General features: G+C 38.9%; 2 protein-coding genes across 4 annotated transcripts; one reads left to right on the top strand and one right to left on the bottom strand.

Moving 5' to 3' along the window:
* Positions 1 to 1591: 1591 nt before the first annotated feature.
* c24h6orf47 (chromosome 24 C6orf47 homolog) lies at positions 1592 to 6449 on the bottom strand. Of its 2 annotated transcripts, none has more exons than XM_041225909.1 (2): positions 3637 to 6449; positions 1592 to 2484 (listed from the first exon to the last, which is right to left on the bottom strand). In XM_041225909.1, exon 1 carries the CDS (start codon positions 4499 to 4501, stop codon positions 3638 to 3640), a length of 864 nt encoding a protein of 287 aa, XP_041081843.1. In that variant the 5' UTR covers positions 4502 to 6449; the 3' UTR covers positions 1592 to 2484; position 3637. The 2 variants fall into 2 exon arrangements, with proteins under 2 accessions (XP_041081843.1, XP_041081842.1); XM_041225908.1 differs by having other exon boundaries at positions 1592 to 2487; positions 3637 to 6448.
* A 9631-nt stretch (positions 6450 to 16080) lies between these two features.
* On the top strand, positions 16081 to 23088 carry LOC121298701 (major histocompatibility complex class I-related gene protein-like). Of its 2 annotated transcripts, XM_041225896.1 has the most exons (7): positions 16081 to 16534; positions 17214 to 17474; positions 17708 to 17980; positions 18204 to 18491; positions 19273 to 19369; positions 21615 to 21647; positions 22181 to 23088. In XM_041225896.1, exons 1-6 carry the CDS (start codon positions 16480 to 16482, stop codon positions 21628 to 21630), a joined length of 990 nt encoding a protein of 329 aa, XP_041081830.1. In that variant the 5' UTR covers positions 16081 to 16479; the 3' UTR covers positions 21631 to 21647; positions 22181 to 23088. The 2 variants fall into 2 exon arrangements, with proteins under 2 accessions (XP_041081830.1, XP_041081831.1); XM_041225897.1 differs by lacking the exon at positions 21615 to 21647.
* The last annotated feature ends 2881 nt before the right edge of the window (positions 23089 to 25969 follow it).

The following is a 25969-nucleotide window of genomic DNA, read 5'->3' as shown; positions in this document are numbered from 1 at the left end:
CCACCCTCACACCTAGGACTCCGGCGTGTATCACTGCGAGGTAGAGCTGCTGTCAGCGGGGAGAAGAACCGGGAACTGGACGGTGCTGACTGTTTACCAAAGAAGTAAAGGTCGGTACTCTACTGTCTTTTAGCTTAAATATAAATACAACAAATGTGTTTTTTTTAATCACAATAATAATAAACATTATCACAATGCATCGGTTGAAAAATACCTACAAATATCCAAACACTATACACCATATATTTGAATGTAATGCTATTACAAATGGGCTATGTGATGAATGTTTTTTTTTTTTTTACCTTAATGTTTTCTTAAAAGCTGAAGTATGTTTCTGTGTTTTGGAGCCGAGAGAATTCACGAGATGCAAAAGAAGTTAGCCAAGGTAAAAGTTAAAAAACGGACAGTGCAGTCGTAGTAAGATTACATCGAAACGCTAATAATATTTACATAGATGTATAGGATATTAATATTCTCTTTTGTATTACGTAACTTTTAAAAATGGTATTACTGGCATGTTTTGCTTCTTTGTATTGTGTCTATAAATGAAGTCATATTGTATTTAAGCACTCTATTTTCTGCGGGTTTTATGCTATAGTAGACGCAATGTTTATAGAAAAAGTCAACGGGTCTGGCATTAGTTACAGGAAACGGACTGACAGACAAGCAGCGGAATGTTTGTAGAGAAGTTTTGTTTTGTTTTTGTTTTCTCTTGCGGGCTCACAGATCAAGAAGACATCGCCGTTCTCCGTGTTAATTATCGACCAATGGATTGAAAACTATTCTTTGTCCACCAACACCTAAACTTCGTCTGCTGTGTGACCCACGACAGGAACAAACATCCCGCAGTTTATTACAACAGCATGCGTTAACAACGTGTGTGGAGGTGTTGCTTTGCTAATATTTTCTTATTTAAAAAAAAAAAAAAAAAAAAAAAAAAAAGAGAGTGTCGTTCATCAAAATAACTAAACTTTTTGTATGTTTTACCTGATATTGTGTCTTTATGCATATTGTTTGTAACAGGAATTTATTTTAAAAAATAAAGTGTGAATGTTCTCGTCGTTCGTGGGTTTTTTTGTGTGTCTATGCTGCCACCTTGTGGCGTTGTGGTAATACTACAGACTTTGATTGGGTACTTCTGCAGTATAATTCATTACCTTTCAACACAGTAAGGCTTGTGTTCAGTAAAGAAAACTATTGTTCATACATACCGACACTCCTTAGCTTTTTTTTTTTTTTTTTTTTTAAAGAATAAAGAATGTCAAATGTAATTTCAATTCTTTAAAATTCTATTCGCTTTGTTGTGATAAATGCAAATCAGTGGTTTTGCTGCTGGAGGAGCCTGCTTTTTAAAACTACTTAAATACAGCAGCTTCCCCTAATGACTGATATGCTTTGACCCAGAGGATATTGCTAGGGTGAAATGACTGAATAAGTAAAAGCAGGGAGAGCTTTAGACTGAGAACTAGAGATCGAGAAGCATTTCAACTGAGAACTAGAGATCCAGAAGCATTTCAACTGAGAACTTCTACAGACCAAGAAGCATTAAGCGAGGGTATTAGTGTGAAAACAAAGGAGGACTTCAACTCAATTTTAAATGTAAGAACACACAGTGAAAGTTTAATGTAGTGTAAAAAAAAAAAAAAAAGGTTTCACAGTGATTTGAGAGTCAATTTCACACATTATTTTGTTAAACTGTGGTCTAAGCGGTGTTCTTTGTATTTTTTCGTACATTAAAATTGTTACTAGTATACAGATAACAATAACACTGTCAAGGGCATTTGGATCCCCTGTTTCAGTTTCACAACAGCATATGTTGCTTAGCTCGATTTGTAGATTCCAGACCATACTTCCAGAAGCTGGTTTGTAGTGTATAACAGCACAAGATAACTGCAGTAGGGATTGATGGATAAACTAGTTAAAAACACCATAGAATCACTCAAAATGTGCAGTGGTGTTAAAATTGGTAGGCAGCGATAAATGAGTGGGAAAGACCCACGGCAATAATATGTGTGCTAAACAAGACGTATTAAAAGCCTTTGTGGAGATTGTTCCTCTTGCATATCGTACCAGATGAGGAAACCACTTTTTCTCTTCCATGCATCTATAGATTTTCCTTGTAAAAATATGGGACAATATTCAGAAAAAAAAAAATGCAGTACATTATTTAAAGCCTTAGACTCCAGGAGTGAGCGTTTCCAACCATAAAAATAAAAAGTCACACTCTTTCACAGCTATCCACTCCAGGCTGTTTGTAATGGGTGTAATAACATTGATGTGCACAGTGGTTTTAAATAAAGGCTCCAGTGTCAGAAACAGACCCTTATTCCTGATCTAGCCATCTCCATAAATCCATCCAGGTTAGCAGGGAAAAAAAAAATTCTAGATCTCGAGAAATTGTCATTGTGTGGGATCCTGAAAATTCCCAGAAAGTAGTCTTCAATCCCAGATTTTTGGATAGGGTTCCAGAAGCATCTGTTTTCCCTGCTTTAAGGAAAGACAGACAGTTTCATTAGTACAGTAACATCGTCTGTGAAAAGTCAACATGTATTTTTATTAAACCCCTGATTGAAACTTGAATCCCAGTTCTCTAATGCAAGGTCATAAGACCAAAATGAGTTTGTGCCATTGCAGTTGAGCGGTCAATAGTAGCGCCATCCCACAATAAACGAAGAAACAAAACAGCAGACCAGCCACAGTATAATTCTAAATAAGAGTTTAATAAATCTAATAAAAACAGATACTGACTCCAGTGTTCACTGTATTACTCACAGTGGAAAACTGTTCCTGTTGGGTTCAAAAACACTACAAGCCTCAACCAGTCAGTACCTGTGTACTGCTAATACTTACATGAGTGTGCAAAATACACTGTAAATGCCTGTTTGTTAAATGGATCTTCCGATCCTGTAGAGGTAATTCATCTGTAACGTCAAAAGACTATTAGAAACTATGAGACATCAATTACGCGAAAGTGAGCACTCCCTGCTGTTTCATACTCCCTGGTCATACATAGGAGGTTTCCCATACAAACACTACCCAGGCCCAACCCTGCTTAGCTTCTGAGAGGTGGGGTCACAATCCACAGTACTACAACAGCAGATGAGTCACATCATATACTAAAGAGCCATTAACAGTACAGTACGCAGACCAAGCCCACTAGTGATGTGGTTCCTCCGTTTGGCAATATGCACACCTTGCCTTGTGTCTATTATTAATTAGTCATTTAGCATACTTGCAGAGTCTAGGGGATGAACTATGCATCACAACTGCATCACAACTGGGTGCAGGTTTCATTTCAAAACTTCACGGTAGGATTTGCAATAATGCTAAAATTAACTTATTTAGAAACTTTTTGGACATGTTGAAGACATTGAGAAGTCATAGTAGGATTTATTATGTAACACAAATCTTTCTGGTCACTTGACTTCAACCACTAGACCTGCACAAGCCATGAGACAGTTGTGTGCAACTACTCAGCAACTATCACAGGAAACCAAACCGATCTTTGTGACTTCACAAAGGCAGAAATGTGGGTGCAAACTGCCGGAGCCTAACTGGACCCCATTCTAGGGCGGTGTCTCCTCTGCATATGGTTGATCATGACACATAAAAACACCCGCACCAAACAACACTCACCTCAAAATACAACATCGCTTATGGGAACTCTGCCCTCTTCCTTAGCTCTGCCACCTTCCTTCTCCTCACTCTCCCTCTCTCCATCGCTGCTGTCCAGCACTGTCCCCACCTTGTCTTCTGTCTCCTCTGGCTGTCCCTCAATCTCTCCTTCAGCTTTAGCCATCAGACTCTGCTTCACGCTGACCGAGATCACCAGGGCTTGCAGCACACCGTAGACAAGCGCAAACTGGGGCAGATAGGCCTGGACCAGCCACAGCAGCAAGCCCATTCCAGAGACGGACACAAGAAACAGCGCCATCCCGTGGATCCAGAGCTTCAGCGCGCCCTTGAGACCAAACACATCCAGGCAGACTCGGACAGCCGGGGAGCTGACATACAAGAAACCGACGACAAACAGATCGAAGAGATGCCGCAGGAAGTTGAAGGAGATGTCGTAATGTTCCGGGAGGATTACATGGTCCCATTTGGGGTTCTTTTTAAAAAGGGCAGTGGGTGTAGCGTCCAGAGGTCCGGAAGGGGCCATGGAATATACATTCCCTGAACAGTCTGTTTCTTTCAAGGGAACATGGGTGATGTTTTTTACCGTCTCCGACTGCTCTGGGTTCCTCCAGTACCAGCGTATCAGTGGCAGTGCCTGCCACCACCTCTGGGGGGTGCACTTGTTAACCACAGCTCCTTTGACAGGACCCAGCTCCTCTATCTTCAGAAGCATCTTCCTCTCCCCCTCCTTGGCTTTTTCTCTTTCCACCCTCTCTAACTCGCTCTCTTTCTCTAGCTCTAGTTCCTTCGCCCCTTTTCTGCTTCCCCATGGTCGATAGGATAATACAGGCTTGACCCAACCCCAAACACGCCCCACTAAAGCCATCCTGCCCAAATGTCTTTAAAAACTCTGATTTGGTTATTTAATGTTTAACTGCAGGGTTTGTAAAATTGCCTCAACAGAATACCTTTTCTTAATTGTTCAAACTAATCTGCATGTATCCATGCATATAAGCCAATGTAACGTACTACCTTAGAATTTCAAATCACAGATTCAAAAATTATTTGATTACTTTAATATTTCTTTCCTATTTGTACTAACTGTAATTGAGTGTGTGCTCTCTATAAATATGTGCGACTAATGAAATCTTAATTTAAGGTTGTTTCAATTGTCTTATTTATTACAAACAAATCCGTATCTTAACATATAATATACTGATTTTCTTCGATAATACGTCAATGTGTGCAGAGGACGAGATGCATGTTTTTGTCTTAGTGTGGAATTGTGTTTATCTTATCAATCGTCTGTGGATTGGTTCAGTCCCCTTTCCCCTTGGCAAGCAGCTGTAAAAACGCCAGCTGTGTTTCTTGAAAACACACAGCTGTCGACTGTGCTACAGACTTTCTACATCAGAGTTTTTTTGGTGCTACTTTTTTTTTTTTGCAAACTTGTCACTAAGCTCTTTCACTTTCCAGTCGTTCTCAAATAGCTGTTCTTTTCGGTTCTGAAAACTCGGTTGCCCTTGTGGAAATGGTTTAAGCCTTGCCACGGGATTTGTATCTATTTCACCCCTCTCTTGTTTACAAGTCTCTCATTAAAACAGAGTGACCTTTCGTCTATAGGCTAATAAACCACACCCCAGGAAATGTTTCACCTTTTCGTGGCCGAATTCAAGTTTCGCTTCATAAATTTCAAGTTAAGCGGCTTTTGTTCGGACCGCAAGGCCTAGTGTGAAATACCCAGCTCTCAACGCCGGTGCACATACACGCACATTACTTTCTGAAAAAAGACACACATAAAGTGATAAATACAACAAGCTATTGTTTGTTTTCCTTCTATCTGTGCCTCTTTCTCTCGCCAACGTTTTTTTTTTTTGTGTGTGTGTATCAAAGAAGTACACAAAGCCGCCTTTGTGTGGCACCTTCACTTTCTGTCTCAGCCCTTTATCTCTCAATAGCTAGTAACTATAAAATTCAAATACATTGAAATCCTTTTTCTCAAAAACGTCACAGCATCATTATGAATATATAATGTATTACATTTAAACGTAACGGGGGAAAAAAAAAAAAAAAAAAAAAAGACTTTAAATATTTGCCACGTCCCCTCTTTTATTATTATTGGACGTTAGAGTTCAGCGGTCACCTAGGAGAGTCGACTTTATTGTGTTTATTTCTTTGTACCTCCCTTTACTTTTGCCTGTAGTACTCCGCAGCCGGTTTCTGGTATTTATTTTTTTTATTATTTGTTTAAAATAATAATTGTTTTTCTGTTTTATTGTCCAAAAACAAATTTAAAAAATGTCACAAAAAAAAAAAAAAAAAAAAAAAAGTTTAACGCGATGTAGCGTAATGTTTTTCAAACAGTGCGAGTCCACGGAGAACCGAACCCGGTTTAACAAGACAAAAAGGCAACACACTTGTCAGGTTTTAAAAAAAAAAAAGTTGAAATAATATTTTATAAGTTAATTTCCAGGAAAACGTTCTTTTCAGTGTTGTCTCTGTAAATTTTTTACAGCACAGAAACAAATACAAAGTCGGCTGTGCGGTCTGTCTAGTTTTTGGGTTCCTCCGTTTGGTTCTTTGTATCTAGAAACTCGCGTTAGTCACTGGCTTCTGTTGTGTTGAAATATTTTTCAAATAAAAATCCTGCTTCCATCGTTATAGTCTTGCTTACCACGTCCCCTCTTTCTTGTTCGGGTGACTTCCCTTCCTCTTCCACTGTGCTTCGTCCCGTCAGACCGACCGACCTTGCTCTGAATTTTTTTTCCCTTCTCTGTTTTCCATAGAGCTGCCAGCTCGTTAAAGGCAGGGCCGGATACAACTGGGTGAAGCAAACCACTTCCAAAACTACGGCAGCACACAAGGACCAGTACTCTTGAACAAGGGACGGCCTCTGCATTGTGTTCTTGCAAACTACTTATTTTTAGCGTTTATGAGATATAATAAAGCACATCAAAAGGTTCTCAAACACGATTTGTTTTCAAATCTATTTGTTTTAAATGTGCATGCTCTTGCGAGCACTTAATTTGCCTAGCAACACCTATGAACGCCACCGCCAGTAAGCAGCGTGTCACTACCTCCAGCGGTACCTGTCGAGCCATCCCTGACCGCATGGCTCTTAAAAAATAACCCTGAAGCATCCCATTCAAGGACAGTCGGAGGCTAGAAACCAATGCAGCTGAGATGCAAATCATTTGAGGTTTCCCTTTAATCATGACACAGACCAAAGTTGTGCTTCATTCACAGCATCAGAACCCATCAGGCATTATCTGAACATGCAAAATCCCAGTGGCAAGTTCTTTCAAGTACTCTTCCTTACGTCAAAGCAGGTACAGGATGCAGTAAATCTGCTTCATGCTACTGCTGAAGACCAGATGGAGCTAAAAGCAGAGCTTTCAATTGTGCATGGATGCTAACCATCTGTCTTATGAAAATACATGATACCATGCAAGTACTCTTTATATAAAAAAAAAAAATCATTCCCTTCAATTCTAACAAAACCTCTTAAGTTCATACTGAAGACACTGGTAAACTTCCAGTGAGCTGTCTCTTTGAATTTGTGACAGACATGTGACTTAATTTCAAACTGCAAGTTACCTACAATTCCAAACCTACCACCCCCATGCAAGGAAAGCATTCCTCTCAGAAATGCTACTGCTGTAGCCGATGCATCACCCACAGCAAAGAACCACACACTGCTCCAAGTGCATAGGGTCTTGGTTACTCCAATAGGGATAGCAGTGGACAGATGGGCCAACTAATTTTGCAGAAACACTGAACTACCCAAAAGACCTAGAACACTAAAGGTAAACTTCACAGTAGAATGGAGGTAGTCTGAACAGGGTTTTTTTTTTTTTTAAAAACATACTTTTGTAAATATAAAATGTTAACCAAACATTGAAATAATTACTGGTCTTAAAATAAATTAATACCAAGCCCACCCCAGTTACTAATGAGTATTCTATTACATACCATAGGCTCACATTTATGATTGGTCAGTAGCAAGGTCTTTGCACCATGCCTGCCTTGATGTAGAAAGAGAGTTAGAGCATAAATGATACTTGATATTGCCAAATTAAAAAAGTCTAAGGGGTTTTTATGGTTAGTCTTAGAGATTTAAAGTGTTCAAAACATGCTAAATTAACAGCTGGGAGTCATGTAAAAGTTTTGGTTTAGGTGAAGAAAAACACATTGAAACTTTGTACATTAGGCTTAAAATTTTATTAACAGGATCCATTAGACAACTGGAACATGGATATCTGCCATCAGCAAGCTCCGCCAGTCACATCCTGTGAATACAACACAGTACATTAAACACTGAGGCACCATGTGTGTCTGTGAAAGAGATCTATTTCATCTTTTTTGGTGTATTTTCTACCCTTGTGCCTGCCAATAGTAGAATGCCAGAGGTCAGCTTGGGCTAGATGTGACAAGGGTCAAGCCAATTCAATAGCTTCTCTAGCCTTTCAACTGTGTAACAAGTGATCTCGGGTCACAGGCGAGGTTTGATCAGTGGTCTTGAATCTTAAAATCACATCGAACTAAATGTGAAATTGTCTTTCCGCTTTAAAGAGAGCTCAGCCCAGGAGTGTCTCAGTGCGCTGCGAGAGTAACTTCACAGTGGAATCAGTGAACCAGAAAAGCATTTATCATCATCAACACTCCTTAGCATCACTCAATCTTGGCTCCAATTGGTGCAGATTAGAGTCAACTCTTCACATCACTGGAGCGACAAGGGGACCAGATTCACAAACTATTCTACAACCATGTCTTGTTATTGCAGAAGAAACATCCTTGAACTGGGAGGTGTACAAAACATGCTATTTAATGTGGGCTCTTTATAGGAGTACTGCAAACAGGTTTTGTAGTTATAACTCACCTGAAAGCCAACACCTTCCTCACCAGACCTTCAGCACAGGTCACAATGTATATCCTGCAAGAGAAACAGGGAGTGAGTTTGCTGAAGTAAGAGCCAGGCTTCACCAGTTCCCCCCCCATCTATAGTTAAAGCCAGGTGTGTGTTGTTCAGTGCACTGTGAAAGAGCTTCATGTTGTATTCAGATACTCTAGTCTGTTAGCGATCATCATGAACACACTCCAACCCTATGAATAAGCTCACAGCACCCACTACACTAAACTCACCATACACTGCATCCAGAGAGCCACCTGCACCAGCCTCAAGCATGACAGTGTGCCTATAGGATAGAGAGGGTCAGAAACTTGAACACAGACACATAGTAATCCTAAAGAAGTGATTCCACTAACAGGATTAGTTGATAAAATGCATGTCAGCACAGATCAACCAGTTCTGATGCTTCATTGCTTTCTACTAAAAGTCAAGGAACACATGCAAGCCCATTAGAATGGTAAGTGCAATTCAGTTTTAAGGGTCAGTCATGAACTCAACCATATATGAACCACTATAAAATCAACTGAACGAGGACTCAAAAAAAAAATTCTGATCCTACCTCTGACTACATTAGACAGCTCTTCTGTATCAACTCCCAGTGTGTCGTTCAGTGCACTGTGAAAGAGCATCACGTTGTATTCAGAAACTCTAGTCTGTTAGCAATCATCATGAACACACTCTCCAGTTGATACAGCAAGAAAGTCATATTTGGGTTTGCATTGCCAGATTGAGCACTGGCCAGTCCAGCCGCCAATAAAAAAAGTCTTTTTGGGAGGGGTGTGTGAAATTCCTATGCATTTACATTAAGAATCTCACCCCACTGCCATAAATGGAAATATTTATCTACGATGCTGGTTTAGAAACACACCCTGCACACATTCCTGGGTATCAGAACGCCTTGTAAAATGACCAGGAGGCAATTTGATCGGTGACTGAATGCACTTATCCAAACATGAATAGGTCTCAAAAGGATTGTGGTTATGCAACTACAAGGAAGGAACAATAACTAGAGTTTATAGAATAGTTTCTAATCCTGCAAAAAAAAAAAAAAAAAACACCCATTAAGGCATTTGTCCAAATCAGCCAGTAGTTGCTTACTTGAAACTAAGCATTTTCAGGTAGGACTCCAGATGAGGGATCTGCCTAAAATTGAAACAAAGAAAGTTAGTTAACTGAACAAAAAGTAGGAAATCTTAGGGATTTAAACTGCCAGAGTGTGTTGTTCAGTGCACTGTGAAAGAGCATCATGTTGTATTCAGAAACTCTAGTCTGTTAGCGATCATCATGAACACACTCTAGCAGATAGCATGCATTTATATTACACTATGTAACAATTTTTGTTCCTGGGTAGTAAGTGTTATTTCCTGATTGCTTATGCCTCAAAAGTACAGAAAATGGCTATTATTCCCCACAAACTTTGCTTTTGTGACCAGGACAGTGATATTTCAAAATATCACTATTTCCAATGGGAAAATGGGCAAATGTGTGTCTTCGCTCACGTGGTCAGAAAAAAAAACATATGAATCCAAATTAACATGTATTTATACTAAAGTAATACAAAGATAACTACAAAAGATTTAGGAGTAGTTATTTGAGATACTGTATTTACAGTAATTGTAAATCTCTAAAAACTACTCGCTTCTAAATCTTTTGTAGTTATCTTTGTATTACTTTAGTATAAATACATGTTAATTTGGATTCATATGTTTTTTTTTCTGACCATGTGAGCGAAGACACACATTTGCCCATTTTCCCATTGGAAATAGTGATATTTTGAAATATCACTGTCCTGGTCACAAAAGCAAAGTTTGTGGGGAATAATAGCCATTTTCTGTACTTTTGAGGCATAAGCAATTAGGAAATAACACTTACTACCCAGGAACAAAAAAAAAAAAAAAAAAAGTTAGTGTTATAGATACCACTATCAAGTAAGCAGGCTCCAAACGGCCGTTTCCTTTAGCAAACCTGCATCATTCTACTGCAAATCTTGCAGCACAAAAAACCATTTGTTAACTTACCCAAAAATTATCTGTCCTTGCATTGCCCATTTTGAGAAAGCAGGATTTGCCCATCTACAGGAAAGAAAGTGAATTAGTTTGCAGGCCCTAAACATAACCACATGGCACCCAGGCAGCACATCTGTATCTATTGCCTGGAGTGTGTTGTTCAGTGCACTGTGAAAGAGCATCACGTTGTATTCAGAAACTCTAGTCTGTTAGCAATCATCATGAACACACTCCAGCGGATTCAGAATCTTTTATAAACATGTCTGTTGGCACACCCTGCCTGGTTTAATGTTCCTGCATACATCCCCAGATCGTTTATAGTAAATAATGATCCACAACTGAATAGGCAGTTCTGAAACATACCTACTCCACCCCCTATCTTGTGTAGAATTAAACTGGGATTAGCAGTCTGCTACATTAGGTTTGTGGAGCTGAACCCACAACTAGTGGAAAAACAAAATTAACCAACTATCACCCCTGATTGGAATGCAAGAGGCTATTCATTAGTTAATGCACAGGCAATAACTGAAATTGAGTGCTCCCTGCATCACTAGCAAGAAGCCTCACCTGAAATGGATCCCATCTCCAGTACTCATCCACTTCCCATTGCAAGTGGGAAAGGCAGCGTCATTTTCCAGCTAAAAGGAAAAAAGAGTTATCAGAAGGTCCTCATCACATAGTGCTGTATGTTCCAACAGGAGTGTTTCGACCCGGTTGCCTGCAGACAGTAGCGTCCGAGGTGTCCTCCAACTGACTCAAAATGCCACAGGTCAGTTTGGGCTGGATGAGGCAGAGGTCAGGCCAATTCAATACCTTCTCTAGCCTTTCAACTGTGTAACAGGTAATCTCAGGTCTCAAGCAAGGTTTGAACACTGGTTTCGAATCTTATTTAAAACCACATCACAAACCAATCATGAAATTGTCTTTCCATTAACAAAAAAAAACCCAGGAGTGTCTCAGTGCGCTGCGAGAGTAACTTCACAGTGGAATCAGTGAACCAGAAAAGCATTTTCATCATCAACACTCCTCAGCATCACTTCAACCAGCAATCCTGGCTCCAATTGGTGCCCATTTAAAAGTCAACTAACTTCATTGGAGCCACAAGTGGCCAGATTCACAAACTATTCTACATCATTACAATTATGGTTTGTCCAGGTTATAACTCACCTAAAAGCCAACACATTCTCCCACCAGATCTTCAGCACATGTCACAACTTATAACCTGCAAGAGAAACAAAGAATGAATTTCCTGATCCAAAAAATAAAATCAGGCTTCACCAGTCCCTCCCCTATCTATAGTGAAAGCCAGGAGTGTGTCGTTCAGTGCACTGTGAAAGAGCATCACATTGTATTCAGAAACTCTAGTCTGTTAGCAATCATCATGAACACACTCCAGCGGATTCAGAATCATTTACCAAGTCTGTCGGCACACCTTGCTTTTTTTTTTTTTGAAGTTCCTCCATACATCCCCTGATCATTTATTGTAAGCAATGCTTCACAGTTGAATAGGCAGTTCTGAACCACACCTACCATCTAAATCTAGGCTATTCAGATAATGAAAAGGGTACATTGGTGTATAAACATTTACCAAATGAAAGGTTAACTATGGCATTTCCTTGAAGCCATTTCACTATTTAGATCCAGTTTCACAAAACAGGTTTGTACAACCAGTAAGCCATCTTACTCATTTGACAGAACACTGCTTTTGTAGCTATTCCATTCATCTTAACAGGAGTTAAGAGATCACTTCAATTATATACCTTCCAGTAGAATTGAACTGGGATTAGCAGACTGCTACATTGTTCATGAAACTTAACCCAAGACTAGTGGGGGGGGGGGGGGGATTAACCCACAATCACCCCCAGATTGAAATGCAAGAGGCTGTTGCATTACTTAATGCACAGGCAATAACTGAAAGAAATTGTTCCCTGCACCACTAGCAAGAAGCCTCACCTGAAACAGACCCCCGATCTCCAGTACTCGTCCACTACCCATTGCAAGAGTAAAAGGCAGCATCATTTTCCAGCTAAAAGGAAAAAGGGGGGAATCAGAAGGTCTGTCACAATGCTGTATGTTCCACCAGGAGTGTTTCTATCAAGATTGCCTGCAGACAGTAGCGTCCCAGATGCCCACAGCTCAGTTTGGGCTGGATGAGGCAGAGGGCAAGCCAATTCAATAGCTTCTCTAGCCTTTCAACTGTGTAACAAATAATCTCAGGTCTCATGCAAGATTTAAAAATCACTGGATTTCAGTCTTACTTAATCCACATCACAAACCAATCATTAAATTGTCTTTTGGCTTTAAGAAGAGCTCAGCCCAGGAGTGTCTCAGTGCGCTGCGAGAGTAACTTCACAGTGGAATCAGTGAACCAGAAAAGCATTTTCATCATCAACACTCCTTAGCAGGCCCATCGAGAGACCGGGGATATTACTGGTCAATCAATACTGAACATTTTGGAATGTATCTCTAGCAGATAACACTGAGAAATAGCATGCCGACTTAAGCATATCAATGTAGGTTACCTCACCCCGAAAAAAAAAAAAAAAAAAAAAAACACGCAACCTGTCTGACCGATAAATGTATCAATGCTGACCTGGCGCTGCGGAACACAAAAGTCAGCGAAAAATTCTCATTCGACCCAATACAAGCTAAGCGCAGCAAGCACCTGGTTTGGAACAACGCGCCTCGCCACCATTCGCCTATCGCTTATTTCAGTCTCAAAGCGTAATCTGTTTGTACTTCATACTGAAAACGCCTGTTATTTCAATAGCGCTCTTCAACCTTCCTAACAGTTCGTTTTCATATTCATACGCCACCATCTTGTTCTGTGCCGTACACGTTGTGAACGAGTAAGTAGACAAACTAAATAAACACTCATCGGAAACACGATTTCAAACGTGCATAAACACCTTCGTGAAAAAGAAGTGAACAAATAATAAATAAATAAATAAAAATATAGTAGGTAGTGCTGTGGGCCTACTAAACTTTGAACGCATGGACAAGGCCGCCTCTGTTTCCTGGGATACAGTGCACGTTTTATTATGCGAACTGTATCTTTAAAAAAAAAACAATATATAGTTTATCAGAATGAAATACCAGTATCAGCAACACGCACGTTAAAAACAAATGTTTTAAAGCCTACTAAAACGTTTTAGAGATATACAAGAAAATAAAATAGACGCTATACATTCTTCAAATATATTTCTACTACAATTGCATGAATATTTTCCTTAAGCAATCGTTCAAAAGAGAAGCAAAACGGGATCACTTGGTGCTTGCACGCATGGGCAGCTCACTTGTGCTCTTACCTCTTCCACAGTGCAGACTGAGAGAGAGCCACCAACCTGTCGACCACGCTATTTATAGGGGGCCTGTCTGAGCACTCTCTCACGAAAGGTACTCGGGAGAGTGCCTGATTAAAATAACAAGCTGTATTGCCCAAACCATTTTTCTAACCGTCTCTCAACCAGCCACCAATATTAACCTGGTCTAATGCGGCGCTTACACGAGGTAATAATATTTGAAGATTAATCGACGCAACGGCTGGCGCTCAATGTTGCGTAATTGCGAATGGGGCGAATGGCAATCACGTGTTTTATTAATGTAGTCTAAGATATTAGGTGCGTCTGCTGTCTTGCTTTTCTTGGCTAAAACTTGCGCCGGGGAAAAGACCTATCAGCACAGAGGTGGAGTTTGAATTACAACCATGAACGAAGAGTCATTTACACAAAGTGTTGCTTATGTTTACGTTTTGTTGGTAGTTTTGACCGGAGAACCGCACCCACAGCCAGTTCAGAAGCCATGTCGTCCAAAAATGCCCTACAATATAAATCTGTTTTTTTTTTAAACTGTAGAACATATATGTATAGAACGATTTTTTTAAAAAAGAAACACGCTGTTAAAAATCCCCCCTCCCCAAACTTGCAAGTCCTACCCTAAGCCTTTGAAAGATTATTTTAGCATTCTTTGCTAGGCATCTGTGGTTAAAGAACAGGGCTTGCAACTACGAGGTCCCCGGTTCAAATCCCAGCACTATGTGACCTTGAGCAAGTCACTTAACCTCCTTGTGCTCCGTCTTTTGGGTGAGGCGTTGTTGTAAGTGACTCTGCAGCTGATGCATAGTTCACATATCCTTGTCTCTAAGATTTTGGCTGTTGATTGTATTGTTATGATTTCTTTGTGTCAGAAGTATTTTATTTTCTGTGTATGTGTTTTTGTACCGTGTTTTGTTGTGTTGCTGCTGTCTCAATGTGTTTACCTAGTAAAATAAAGGTTTTTAAAAAATCTGCTTTATCTCGTACGTCTGGTTTGGTATCATACCACATAGTTGTTGGCTTTTTTTTTCTTCAAAACTATTGTGTACTGTTTCGCTTCCCAATACAACAATGCAGAACGCCTCTTGGGTGTGACCGGTTTTACGCACATTTCTGTATCACCATAGAATTCTTTATCCCCTTATATTTGACGCCTGCATAGATCAAAATCTGTGAACGCTTGATGTTTTCGAACAGTATTTACATGTAATAAGATTCAAATGTGTTTTAAAAGAAAAAATACAGTTTATAAGATTACTTTTGTTCAGGGGTTTCGTGTAGTGAGCAACACAGGTGACTGAGCGTACTGTAGAAAATCAATGGTGTTAAACGTGCTGTTTTGTTTTGATGCAGAATGAGTTTGGTCTTGTTTTCAATATTTGTTGCAAACTGCAGCAGAACTCAATGGCAGTGCCTGAGAACACAGCGGGACTCGGGCACAGGAATATCGCTCATCCACATCCAGCTGCGCAGTAAGAATAGCTCTAAGGAAGAGAAATGCGACTAAAAGACTATGAGACAGGAGGCTGTGTGGTCCAGTGGTTAAAAAAACAGGTTTTTAACCAGGAGCCCCGGTTCAAATCCCAGCTCAGCCACTAAATCAGTGTATTACTTGGAGCAGGTCACTTACACTCCTTGTGAGTCGTGACTCTGCACCTGATGCATAATTCACACACCCTAATTAAGCGCTCTGTGATGGTGGTCCACTATGAAAGGCGCTATATAAGATTATTATTAAAATATATATGTATTAATTTATTTTTAAATAGGAAAGTGATGATGAATGAAGTCAACGTGAATTCCAATGTGGCCAGGTCTTTATTGTTATACAACCGATTTCATTTTGTGTGTGTGTGTGTGTGTGTCAGGGGTGTTTTATTGATTTTAACCGAGACTCAGAAACCCAAATTATATTATTATAATTATTTATATTATATTAATATCCGTCAATTAATTTAAACATTATACTTAGACATCACAATCTGTGTAATAAAGCTGATAGACTCTGCATTTTTCATACTGAGGTACTAAAAAAAAAGAAAAAAGTAAAAGCTTATCAGCGGCTAGATACGGGAAAACACATTCACAAATGAAGTTTCGTTTTCAGAAGTTTTAACGGGAGCCGCCATCCCCTGGAAACAGGTGTGATGTGCTTTTCCATGCTCTATGCACACCGTTTAACGATAACTTTACAGTGGCCATTATAACCTACAATGAGCTTGACTGTAGTTGTAATACCCTGTCTGTTGTGTTGCAGTGTTGAGCAAGAGAGTAATTGTCTGGGCCATACGGGCAAGGAGGTCTGCTTGGGTGTTAACTGTTTGTTTGATTTTAAATTAGCTAATATGTCTGGTACTTTCAGTTTCAAAAAAAAAAAAAAAAAAAAAAAAACAGCAGGCTTTTAAAACCACCCAGATACTCCTGACTGAAGACGCTACACTTTCTACTATAGGCTGAGATTATTATAATTATTATTATTTTTAAATTTGTGCTCAAGCTTCCTGGTTCATGTCGGTATTTAGTGACACTGGTTATTTAGATGGAGGTTTCAGACTGTAAAATAATGATCGTTTCATTTGAAATAGCGCGTTACAGAACATCAGGTTTGTCTTGATAATTTCTGACACCAGAATTTATGGACTGGGCTGTGCCACTCGTAGTTCTGTGGTGGTGTTGTTTTGCTTCTGCGGGTAAGTTTAACAGTAGGTCTGGTCCCGTTTCAAGATGCAGTAGTTTTGAATTAAGATAATGTTGTGGTTAGCGCACAATCAATGTGTCGGTTTATGAAGTATATTCATGTGTTTTCTGAACCTTTCGGTTTTTATATCAATTGTGTGTGCACAACTTTGAAAATGTTTACTCATAAATACAGATTTCTAAAAGCATTTACAAAACATTTCTCTATTGAATAAAATAGCTTGTTTATGTATGTACCACCTACCTCAGTGTTATAGCCCTGTGTCCAATATATTTGAGATTCAGAAAATGGGCAATGCCTGCTATGGGGATTACTGTAGTTTACAGCATGCTCTATGGCAGTAACGGGTTTAAATGGCTCCCCGGCAGGCAGTCGGTAATAAGTCGAATTTTCTAAGAGGAACAAATTGAGCTTTTCATATTGTTGCATTTGTTACAGTTTTCATTCTATTGCTGTCCCACTTGCTTTTCTCCGCACTGCAGTTGAGTATCTCAAACTGCATTGGATTGGAAATGTTATCGAAAGTTATTTATCACTTGTGACCTACGGTGGCTCTCGTATTGTGACCTTTCTTTTAACCTCCTGCTACGTCTCAGAGTCATACTTAGTTTTACACTCGTGGATTCACTTTATAACCATCAGTGATTTTTACTTAATTTTACCTGTTCTAGTTACTCACAGGCTGGACTATTTGTTCACCGCTACCACACAAAACAGTGGGTTGCCATCGGTTGTAGCGGTGGCAATTGTCGACGGAGTTCAGATTGAGTACTATGACAGCAACATCAAAAAGGTGATCCTCCGACAGGACTGGATAGAGAATGCGCTGGAACCCAAGGCTTGGACCACACACGTGGATGATGCTATTGAACAAAATTATAAGATGGAAAGGGCTTTAAAAATGACGATGGTACAGTTTAACCATACCAAGGGTGAGTACAGAGGTACACATGCATACCCTTTGATCAGTAGAGACACAAACTTGCCATAGTCATGTTTTACAACTGCTCATGTCTTCTCTTGACCTGTTTCAGTTAGCAAGCATGACGTTTTTTCAGTGACAGGTATTTTATAAACCTGTCGCTGCCACAATGTCAAAGCCTCATATCTCAAACAAAATATTTGCGTTTGTAAATACAAATAAATGTTTGTGTGTTTACTCCAGGAATCCACACTTACCAGAGGTGGGGCGGCTGTGAAGTGAGTGAGGAGAGGAGCAAGATTTATTGGAGTGATGCATATGACGGAAATGTTTTTGTTAAATATGATGAGGCGAGCCAGACCTGGACCGCCACCATGGAGAAGGCTTCCTTCTTTAAACGCAAATGGGAGGCTAGTCGGCCGTTCAAAGAATTCATAAGGACGATTTTTCAGGAGGAGTGTATCAAGCTTGTGAGGAAGTACAGTCCGAATGTAATACAAATTCTAGAGAGGAAAGGTAAAAATCGCTTTTTATATTCCTTAGGTGTTTCTTTTTTTATTAACGTTTCTAATACAGGTACAGTCACACTACCTTACTATCCCACCTGCGAGTCAGTGGGGATAAGCTCCCAATAGAACTTTGGTTAATATCGCTCCTACTTAAGTCAATCTCATGTTAGTTTACAATGTACAGTACATGCTTCCTCTTAGACTTATCTAAGAGTGGATTATTCCTGCAGTTCCCCCTGAAGTGAGGCTGTTACAGAAGAAAGCTAGTCACACTGACCCTGCAGTGGTCACCTGTCACGTGACTGGGTTCTATCCTCGAGATGTCAATGTGACCTGGCTGAGAGACGGGCAGGGTCCACTGGAGGAGGGGGTGTGGAGTGGGGAGGTGCTGCCCAACATGGACGGGACCCACCAGGTTAGAAAGACCCTGACCGTGAGCCCGGAGGAGCAGGCGAGACACAGATACACCTGCCAGGTGGACCACGCCAGCCTGGGGGAGAAGATAGAGGAGGAGTGGGGTAAGAGAGAGAGACTTTTTTGACTTTTGAAAATCCTTTAACAATTTAAAACAATAAATAACAATTACAGTAAAACAAAAAAAAAACATAATTCAGACAGGCTAATCAAAAATAAGCCTGGCCAATAAGAAATCAACAACTGACACTTAGATTTGTTTTTTTGACAATAATTCGCTCCAAATATAAAAAATTAAAAGCCAGATCAGAAAAAAAAAAACTGTTAAAAACCATAAAAACCCTGAACAGAATAAAAAAAAAAAAAAAACAGTGAAACACATTTTCTTTGCGTGAGCCAAGGGAGGGAGGCTGCAGAATTACTTTAATCAAACTAGACCAAGGAAAACAGAACAGTTAACTACATTTGTGAACAGCATTAATTCATGGTCCATGTTGATTCTTTCACGAAGCATGCCTCACCTGGGTGTATATATAGTCGGCGACGAAGACAGCTACACCTCTCTTTGGGTTATCTTTGTTCAAACAGTGTGTCATATAGGATATATCTCAAGGGGAGGTTGTTTTTCAGGTTGATTTTCTATGTGTTTATTTCTCAGTTTTCTACTTCCAAAAACACAGGAGTTAAAGTAAATGCTCTCTGAATATGGTCTGCTGGGTTTCAGTTGTTTCCCCTTGGACTCGTCTGATGTGGATCAGGGAAGATCAGGAATGTCATTTTACTGTGAGCTGACCATCTAACCAATGCAAGCGTGGGTCCAGCGTCTCCTGCAGCGACATTCATTACTATCTGAACTTGTGTCAGTTTAAACCTCTGTGTTTGCAGTTCCAGAGCCTGGTCCACACCATTGGTTTATTGCTCTAGGAGTGTTGGGTGTTCTGATTATAGCAGTGATTGCTGGAGTTCGCATCTGGAAGCAAAGGTAAGCATGCAAGCGAGATGAGCTGCGTTATTAATGTTTCTACAAATGAAGGACAAAAATGAAATATTTACTAAGGAACTCCCTTTAATGTAACAACTGTACAGTATATTTGCAGAAAGTGACTATTGCAATGTTCTTATTTCTCCCATGTGTATTAAATCCTATGTAAGGTCAGCTGTGGGCACCGTCTATAAAAAGGATTTAAAATTAGCAAAATAACATTAGTCACAAGTTACTGCAAACATGTAGAGCAACCAGGGCTCGAACTGACAGAGGGGTTGGGTGGGTCGAACCCCCTTACCAAAATCTGTTCTAAAATGGTCTTATTTTGTCAATGGAGGCGTACCCCGTATTATTTTCTATTGGCAGCTCAGGCATTATCATTCAACCACTGACACACAAAGCATTCTGAAAAGATGGTGAAAGACACTTTGGGGAAATACTTGTAGAAATGAGATAAATGCAATATAATATACCTATTATATGTATTACTAGACGTTCATCATGCAAATTGTAGGGAAATTAATTTGATAAACGCTTTTTTTTTTTTTTAAATCACTGACTGTGTATAAAAGAAAATAATGCATCATAACAGATGTCCGTGGAGTCAAATCAAAGAATTGACTGGCGATTCAAACAAAAATATTACATTAAATACTATGATTATATTAGCATGTCCACCCCATTTCTTATACTCTCTTCCAATCAGTATGGATCCACCCTGCTATCACACACCTTCAACACACCTCCTGGTAAGGGGGGCAAACTCGCCCAAATCTATAACATTCTATAGTGCGTCACATTTAAGCATTTTACAAACTAACCTAATCTGTTAGAAACTGTTTCAAACTAGTACTTTGTTTTTAGTGTTCTGTTTTCACACTGTGTCTCCACTCCTCCACACATCTTGATTAGACACCTGCTAACCTTGGCTGTCAGCCTAGGCACCAAGATTAGAGAGCCTGCAAATGTTTTGTTTAGCTAGTTACATGTGCTTTAAGTTGTATCAATATGAAAATAAAAATATAACAGAAGTAAAGAAACTTATAATCCAATAGTTAATAGTTCATGCAGAATGTCATCTACAAAATCAAATGTGAATTTGTATAATATTTCTTGTTTAAAGAAATCTATATTTTAGTGGCATTGCGGTTCCTTCAGATATAAGACTACACTGCCAGTAATAGAGTCTGTTTAGACACATTCCTAATAAATAAAAGCGTGCCCCAATTGTAAAGATGTTTGTGTGAGGTTAGGGTTGTCTGGGTTTCACTTTTCTATCTGAACTGCTTCAGCTACCAGTGTTACTTTACCTGGCAGTGAACAGCAAGGTAGTTCTTACTGGATCTGTGTGTTTTCTATAGGTAAGCTAAAAAATTTCCACTGGACCAAGCCAAGCACGTAGGCCTACCAAAGCCGACACAAAAACAGTTTGGTGAAATATTTAAAATTGAGGACCAGGAAATGTCTATGACTCAAAAATGATTCTTTTTTGGGAGGATTTAAAATGGCTTATGTTAAACAATGGGAATCAATGCCAACACAGTTAAATTACCGTAATAAATACTTCATCTGGGTAATTTGAACCATGGATCATGCACATTTGGAAATCGTTAAAGATTATAGTGAAAAAATTATTATACTGAAAAAAGTATTATAGTGCATTCTTATTTTGGTTATTAAAACAATGTTGCTGTGATTGCATGTTTTTTATGGAATATTGATTTTAGCTCTTACACGCTCTTTTATTACAACCAAAAAATAAACAAACAAAACGTAGCTCTCACGAGCACTGACGACACCCACAGCAGGTCCCCGACTGACTCACAGGACAGATAAGCTGTTTACCTGCCCTAAAACAAAACACACAGTACTTGCACCATGACTGCTCAGACACAGCGTACTCCTTCACATGTCCTTCTACTCAGCAGCCCCAAAGAGACTGGCTGCACTCCTTTTAAACCCTGCACCTGGCTCTAATTAGCAATAACGGCCAGGTGCAGGTGGCAATTAACAATAAATAAAACAAATAGCTTGGCAGGGAGGCTTTTTAACCCCATCCCTGCCATAAAACAAGCATTTTTAGGGTTACAGGCCCCCTGTCCTGCTGCACCTGTTACTATATATATATATATATATATATATATATATATATATATATATATATATATATATATATATATAATGTGTGTGTTGATGTGTAATAACTTTATCACCGATCCTGTGTCTTGTAATTCTCTGTTAGGCACGCAGAAATCTGACTACTCACAAACTACAAGTGAGTAATTTTTATATAGAAGACACTTTGGATTTGTTGGGGATCAGGGCTGGGTATGTTTTATGATGTTTTCAAGCTTCTATAGCAAAGCCCTTTTCAAGTTACATGTATGTTTTATGGTATTTCAGTTTCACATTTCCAGTAATGAGTCATTGACATTTTCTAGCTGGATTTACCTGACTTGAGTTTACTTGAACAATCCTGACTGCCAGGATCGCTTATATCTTTTTATTCAAATCAGATAACAGTGTGGCATTTCAACTCTTCCAGCTATGGCCTGAATTAAATTAGTTTAAGGTGGTACCACAGCTGTAGTTTATAATGGCTATAGAGGTGCCATTATTGTGATTGAATTCAGGCGTAAGTATGCATAGTAGGACCAGCTGAGTTCAAATGTCAATGCTCTGGACGATAGGAACTGTGGGAAATGTGTCTGCCCTGACCTGAGGAAACAGGTTACAAGCTGTTGTTGGTTTGTTAAAAGCTTGCAATTCCCGATGTCCTAATATCTGATCATTTTTCTTTCATTTCAGCAAATGAGCAGAGTGATGAAACTTCCGCTCCTCCAACAATTCCTGAATCTTATGGACAACTGTTAAAATGTAAATCTGTGCAGTAGGCCTATGCAATATACAGTACAGTAGTATAATCAAAGGAATACCAATAGTTCACTTTCTTTTTATTCTAATAAAGGATCCTGCTGCACTGTACACATTACTGCACACATAACTGTACTGCAGTGAGGGGACAAAAAGAACAGACAAGTCGGTTAGGCCTGGATTCAGTCTAACATATGGCAGAGCGATAGACAATGGTCGTGCCATGAATTTGATTTAATTCAGGCCTTAGTCAGAGTGACTGTTTGCTGTATGTTTTCTCCTTTCATGCTGGTAATTACTTCAAAATATATTATTTCTTATGTTTTTTTAATGTCATTTTCCCCTAAAAAATGTTCTTAGTTTTAATGTGACTTGTTGGTTCTCATTTACATGTAGAGATAAGTAGGAATAACTGTCCTTTGAACATATATTTTTAAACACATTTCTATTTGTGAAATATATAATAAAAGCAATATATGCATAAGCTTGTCATATAGTTTACCACATCCAGGTGCTTTAAATATATTCTAACTTTGCCCAATATTTGTTATTGTATATTATCAATGCATTTTATTGAAATGCCTAAAAATATATTTTGCATATTTTTACAATACAATTTCTATTTACTCTGCATGCATGTGACTTATATTTGGAATTTGGTTTCTCTCCTAAAAGGGATTAAAATGTAGTTTTTAGATGTTCTGTTTTTTTCTTTTTTTACTTCTGTACATTACTACATAATCGTGCTTTCTTTTTTTGAAGTGTAAAGTGCTGGAATGCTGTTTACAAAACATTTTATACAACTTCAGCAAATAAACTGACACCGTTTATATTTTGTCATGTATGTTTCGCTGCAAACTCTTTTGTTATCGTTGTTTTAGTTTCAATTTCAATGAAACCATTTTCTCACTTCCTGGCTTGAGTTTAGTGCTTCCTCTACCTTGTGAAGTCCACTCCCCTGCCAAGCAAACAAGCATTCAGAGGTGTGGTGCTGGCACTAATAAAACAGCAAACCTCTCTAGCAATGCAGTCCATTCTAAATGTTTCAACCTTTAAGACATTTTCTGCAGAGTTCTATTGAATGCAATAATAGTCTCTATAGAGCCGTACTGGGTTCTATATCACCTTGTAGCATTGAGTACTTTTTATTAAGAATAAATGTGTGAAGTTAAAAGAACTGAAAACAAAAGAGCAAAACCAAATTTGGGTAACTCTACTGAAGAAGGATCTTAAGGTTTTATACTCATGTTCCCGGTATCCAAGTATTTAAAGGCAGAAGATGTTTGGCAGGGAAAAAAAGAAATCACTTGTTACTATAATATATTATACCAGGAAACTAAGTCAGCTTTCTTGATTAATAAGTCTATATAGTGGAAACAGTACTGGAAGGTCTAAATAATTATCAGGTGGTTCAGCTTACCCCTACTAGAATGGGTCAGACTCTCAATTTGTGCAGCATGTCTTTTGGAAACATACACTTCACTTGATAAACTTGATCTTGTGTTTAAACTAGATTCTGTGCTTTTAAATTAGATTCCCCTAGCAAGGACGAATGGTGTGCTAACAAGGGACAGCACTGATGGGTCGAATGGTCATTTCTCGTTCCCAAACTTTTCTTCTGTTCTTTGAAAATCCCAAAACCAAATTGTTTTCCCATGATAAGAACTAGACCGTTTTAAAGCCTGTATTTGTAAATGATGTATATCAATATTCTGCAGCCAACATACCCACTGTCCTAGTACTTATTTTGCCCCTTCTGATAATCTTTCCATTAGCGTAGTCCCAAGCCAGTCATGTGACATTAAAACTTGAAAGCTAGATTACGTTGTGTCTCTTATCAGAAATGACAGCCGGGTTTATTGTTTTCAGAATACTTTCACTTAAGTTTTACAAACCTGAGAAACTGAATTCTGCTTATGAGCTGATGACTCTACACTCCCTATTGGCTGAGATCTGTTTCTGTAGCCAATCACATTATTCTGCACTGAAGAGGTTCAGTACAGGAGTGTTTTCAGTTTTGAGTTTGGTAACTGTTACAAACAAGTGCTGAGAATTCTTACAGTTTACCACAAAATACCATTCCACAGTTACAGAACTAGCCGCTTTCCTGCAAGTGTCTGCATTAGTTTTATTACTGGGTCGTTTTCAGAGGAGCAGAGACAGCTGTTGCTTCTCTTGAAGAGCTTATCCACTGTGTTTATAGAGCTTATCCACTGTGTTTATAGAGCTTATCCACTGTGTTTATAGAGCTTATCCACTGTGTTTATAGAGCTTATCCACTGTGTTTATAGAGCTTATCCACTGTGTTTATAGAGCCTATCCACTGTGTTTATAGAGCCTATCCACTGTGTTTATAGAGCTTATCCACTGTGTTTATAGAGCCTATCCACTGTGTTTATAGAGCCTATCCACTGTGTTTATAGAGCTTATCCACTGTGTTTATAGAGCCTATCCACTGTGTTTATAGAGCCTATCCACTGTGTTTATAGAGCTTATCCACTGTGTTTATAGAGCTTATCCACTGTGTTTATAGAGCCTATCCACTGTGTTTATAGAGCTTATCCACTGTGTTTATAGAGCTTATCCACTGTGTTTATAGAGCTTATCCACTGTGTTTATAGAGCTTATCCACTGTGTTTATAGAGCTTATCCACTGTGTTTATAGAGCTTATCTATTGTATTTATAGAGCCTATCCACTGTGTTTATAGAGCTTATCCACTGTGTTTATAGAGCTTATCTATTGTGTTTATAGAGCTTATCCACTGTGTTTATAGAGCTTATCCACTGTGTTTATAGAGCTTATCTATTGTGTTTATAGAGCTTATCCTTTGTGTTTGCACTCCAGGAGTTCACACACTCCAAAGGGTGGCTGGCTGTGAGCTGGATGACGACGGGACCTCACGGGTATTTTATCAGGATGTGTACGACGGGCAGGAATTCCTTAGTTTAGATTAGGAGAGGGAGACCTGGATTGCAACCATGCAGCAGGCAGTCTTATCTAAGCAGATATTACAAGCCAGTAAAGCTTACATAATCAACAGTTACAAAGAGGAGTGTGTGTACTATGTTAGTATATGATGCTAACAAAACAATTTCATTAAAGCTGACCTAATATGTATTGCCTCATTTCATAGGTCTCAATTTTCTATGTGAAAAACGCACACATTACGGTAAAAGCAAATTAGATTTTCTTGATGGTAATTTATTTGAAGCTGCTAGTGAAGAAAGTTCATTGTCGTACTTTGAGAAGGTGCATGACAGTTTATTCAACATTGAAGAGGCGTCAGTCACTGGATATGTAGTGATTGGCACTCAAAGGCGGGCCAGTGCTGAAGCTGCTGGGAGTTTGAGTTCTTTTAAGGAATATACATGGCAAGCTTGATGGTTTCACATACCTAAGTCAAAGTATTCCACAATTAGTGTTAATTATGGTCTGGTAAACTAGCCATTTGAATGTTCGTTGATTTTTTAAATATATATTTTTTAAAAATCTGCTCCGGAAGTCGTTACCTAAAAACAAAACAAAAAAATTCCTACAGAACTCAAACCCCCAGAAGCAAGTCCTTTAGCAGGATGTTGAGAAAAACGCAGTGCAAAAGACAATTGTTAACAAATGCTATGGAAACCAGTAAATACATAGGATAATGTGAGCTCTACAAAGTGATAACAGTACATATTAGATATGATTTATTGGAATTGATTAGTAAGCCTGGTGTACTCTA

The sequence above is a fragment of the Polyodon spathula genome, chromosome 24 (genome assembly GCF_017654505.1).
Source record: "Polyodon spathula isolate WHYD16114869_AA chromosome 24, ASM1765450v1, whole genome shotgun sequence".
Taxonomy (NCBI): domain Eukaryota; kingdom Metazoa; phylum Chordata; class Actinopteri; order Acipenseriformes; family Polyodontidae; genus Polyodon; species Polyodon spathula.
This window is presented reverse-complemented; position numbering and strand designations above follow the sequence as displayed.

What these genes read in the sequence shown, in the direction of transcription:
- c24h6orf47 (XM_041225909.1), bottom strand. Translation starts at nt 4,501, where the DNA reads ATGGCTTTAGTGGGGCGTGTTTGGGGTTGGGTCAAGCCTGTATTATCC.
- LOC121298701 (XM_041225896.1), top strand. Translation starts at nt 16,480, where the DNA reads ATGGACTGGGCTGTGCCACTCGTAGTTCTGTGGTGGTGTTGTTTTGCT. An exon ending in GTGTTGTTTTGCTTCTGCGG is followed by an intron (nt 16,535 to 17,213) that starts GTAAGTTTAACA and finishes TACCTGTTCTAG; the next exon opens with TTACTCACAGGCTGGACTAT. An exon ending in ACAAATTCTAGAGAGGAAAG is followed by an intron (nt 17,981 to 18,203) that starts GTAAAAATCGCT and finishes TTATTCCTGCAG; the next exon opens with TTCCCCCTGAAGTGAGGCTG.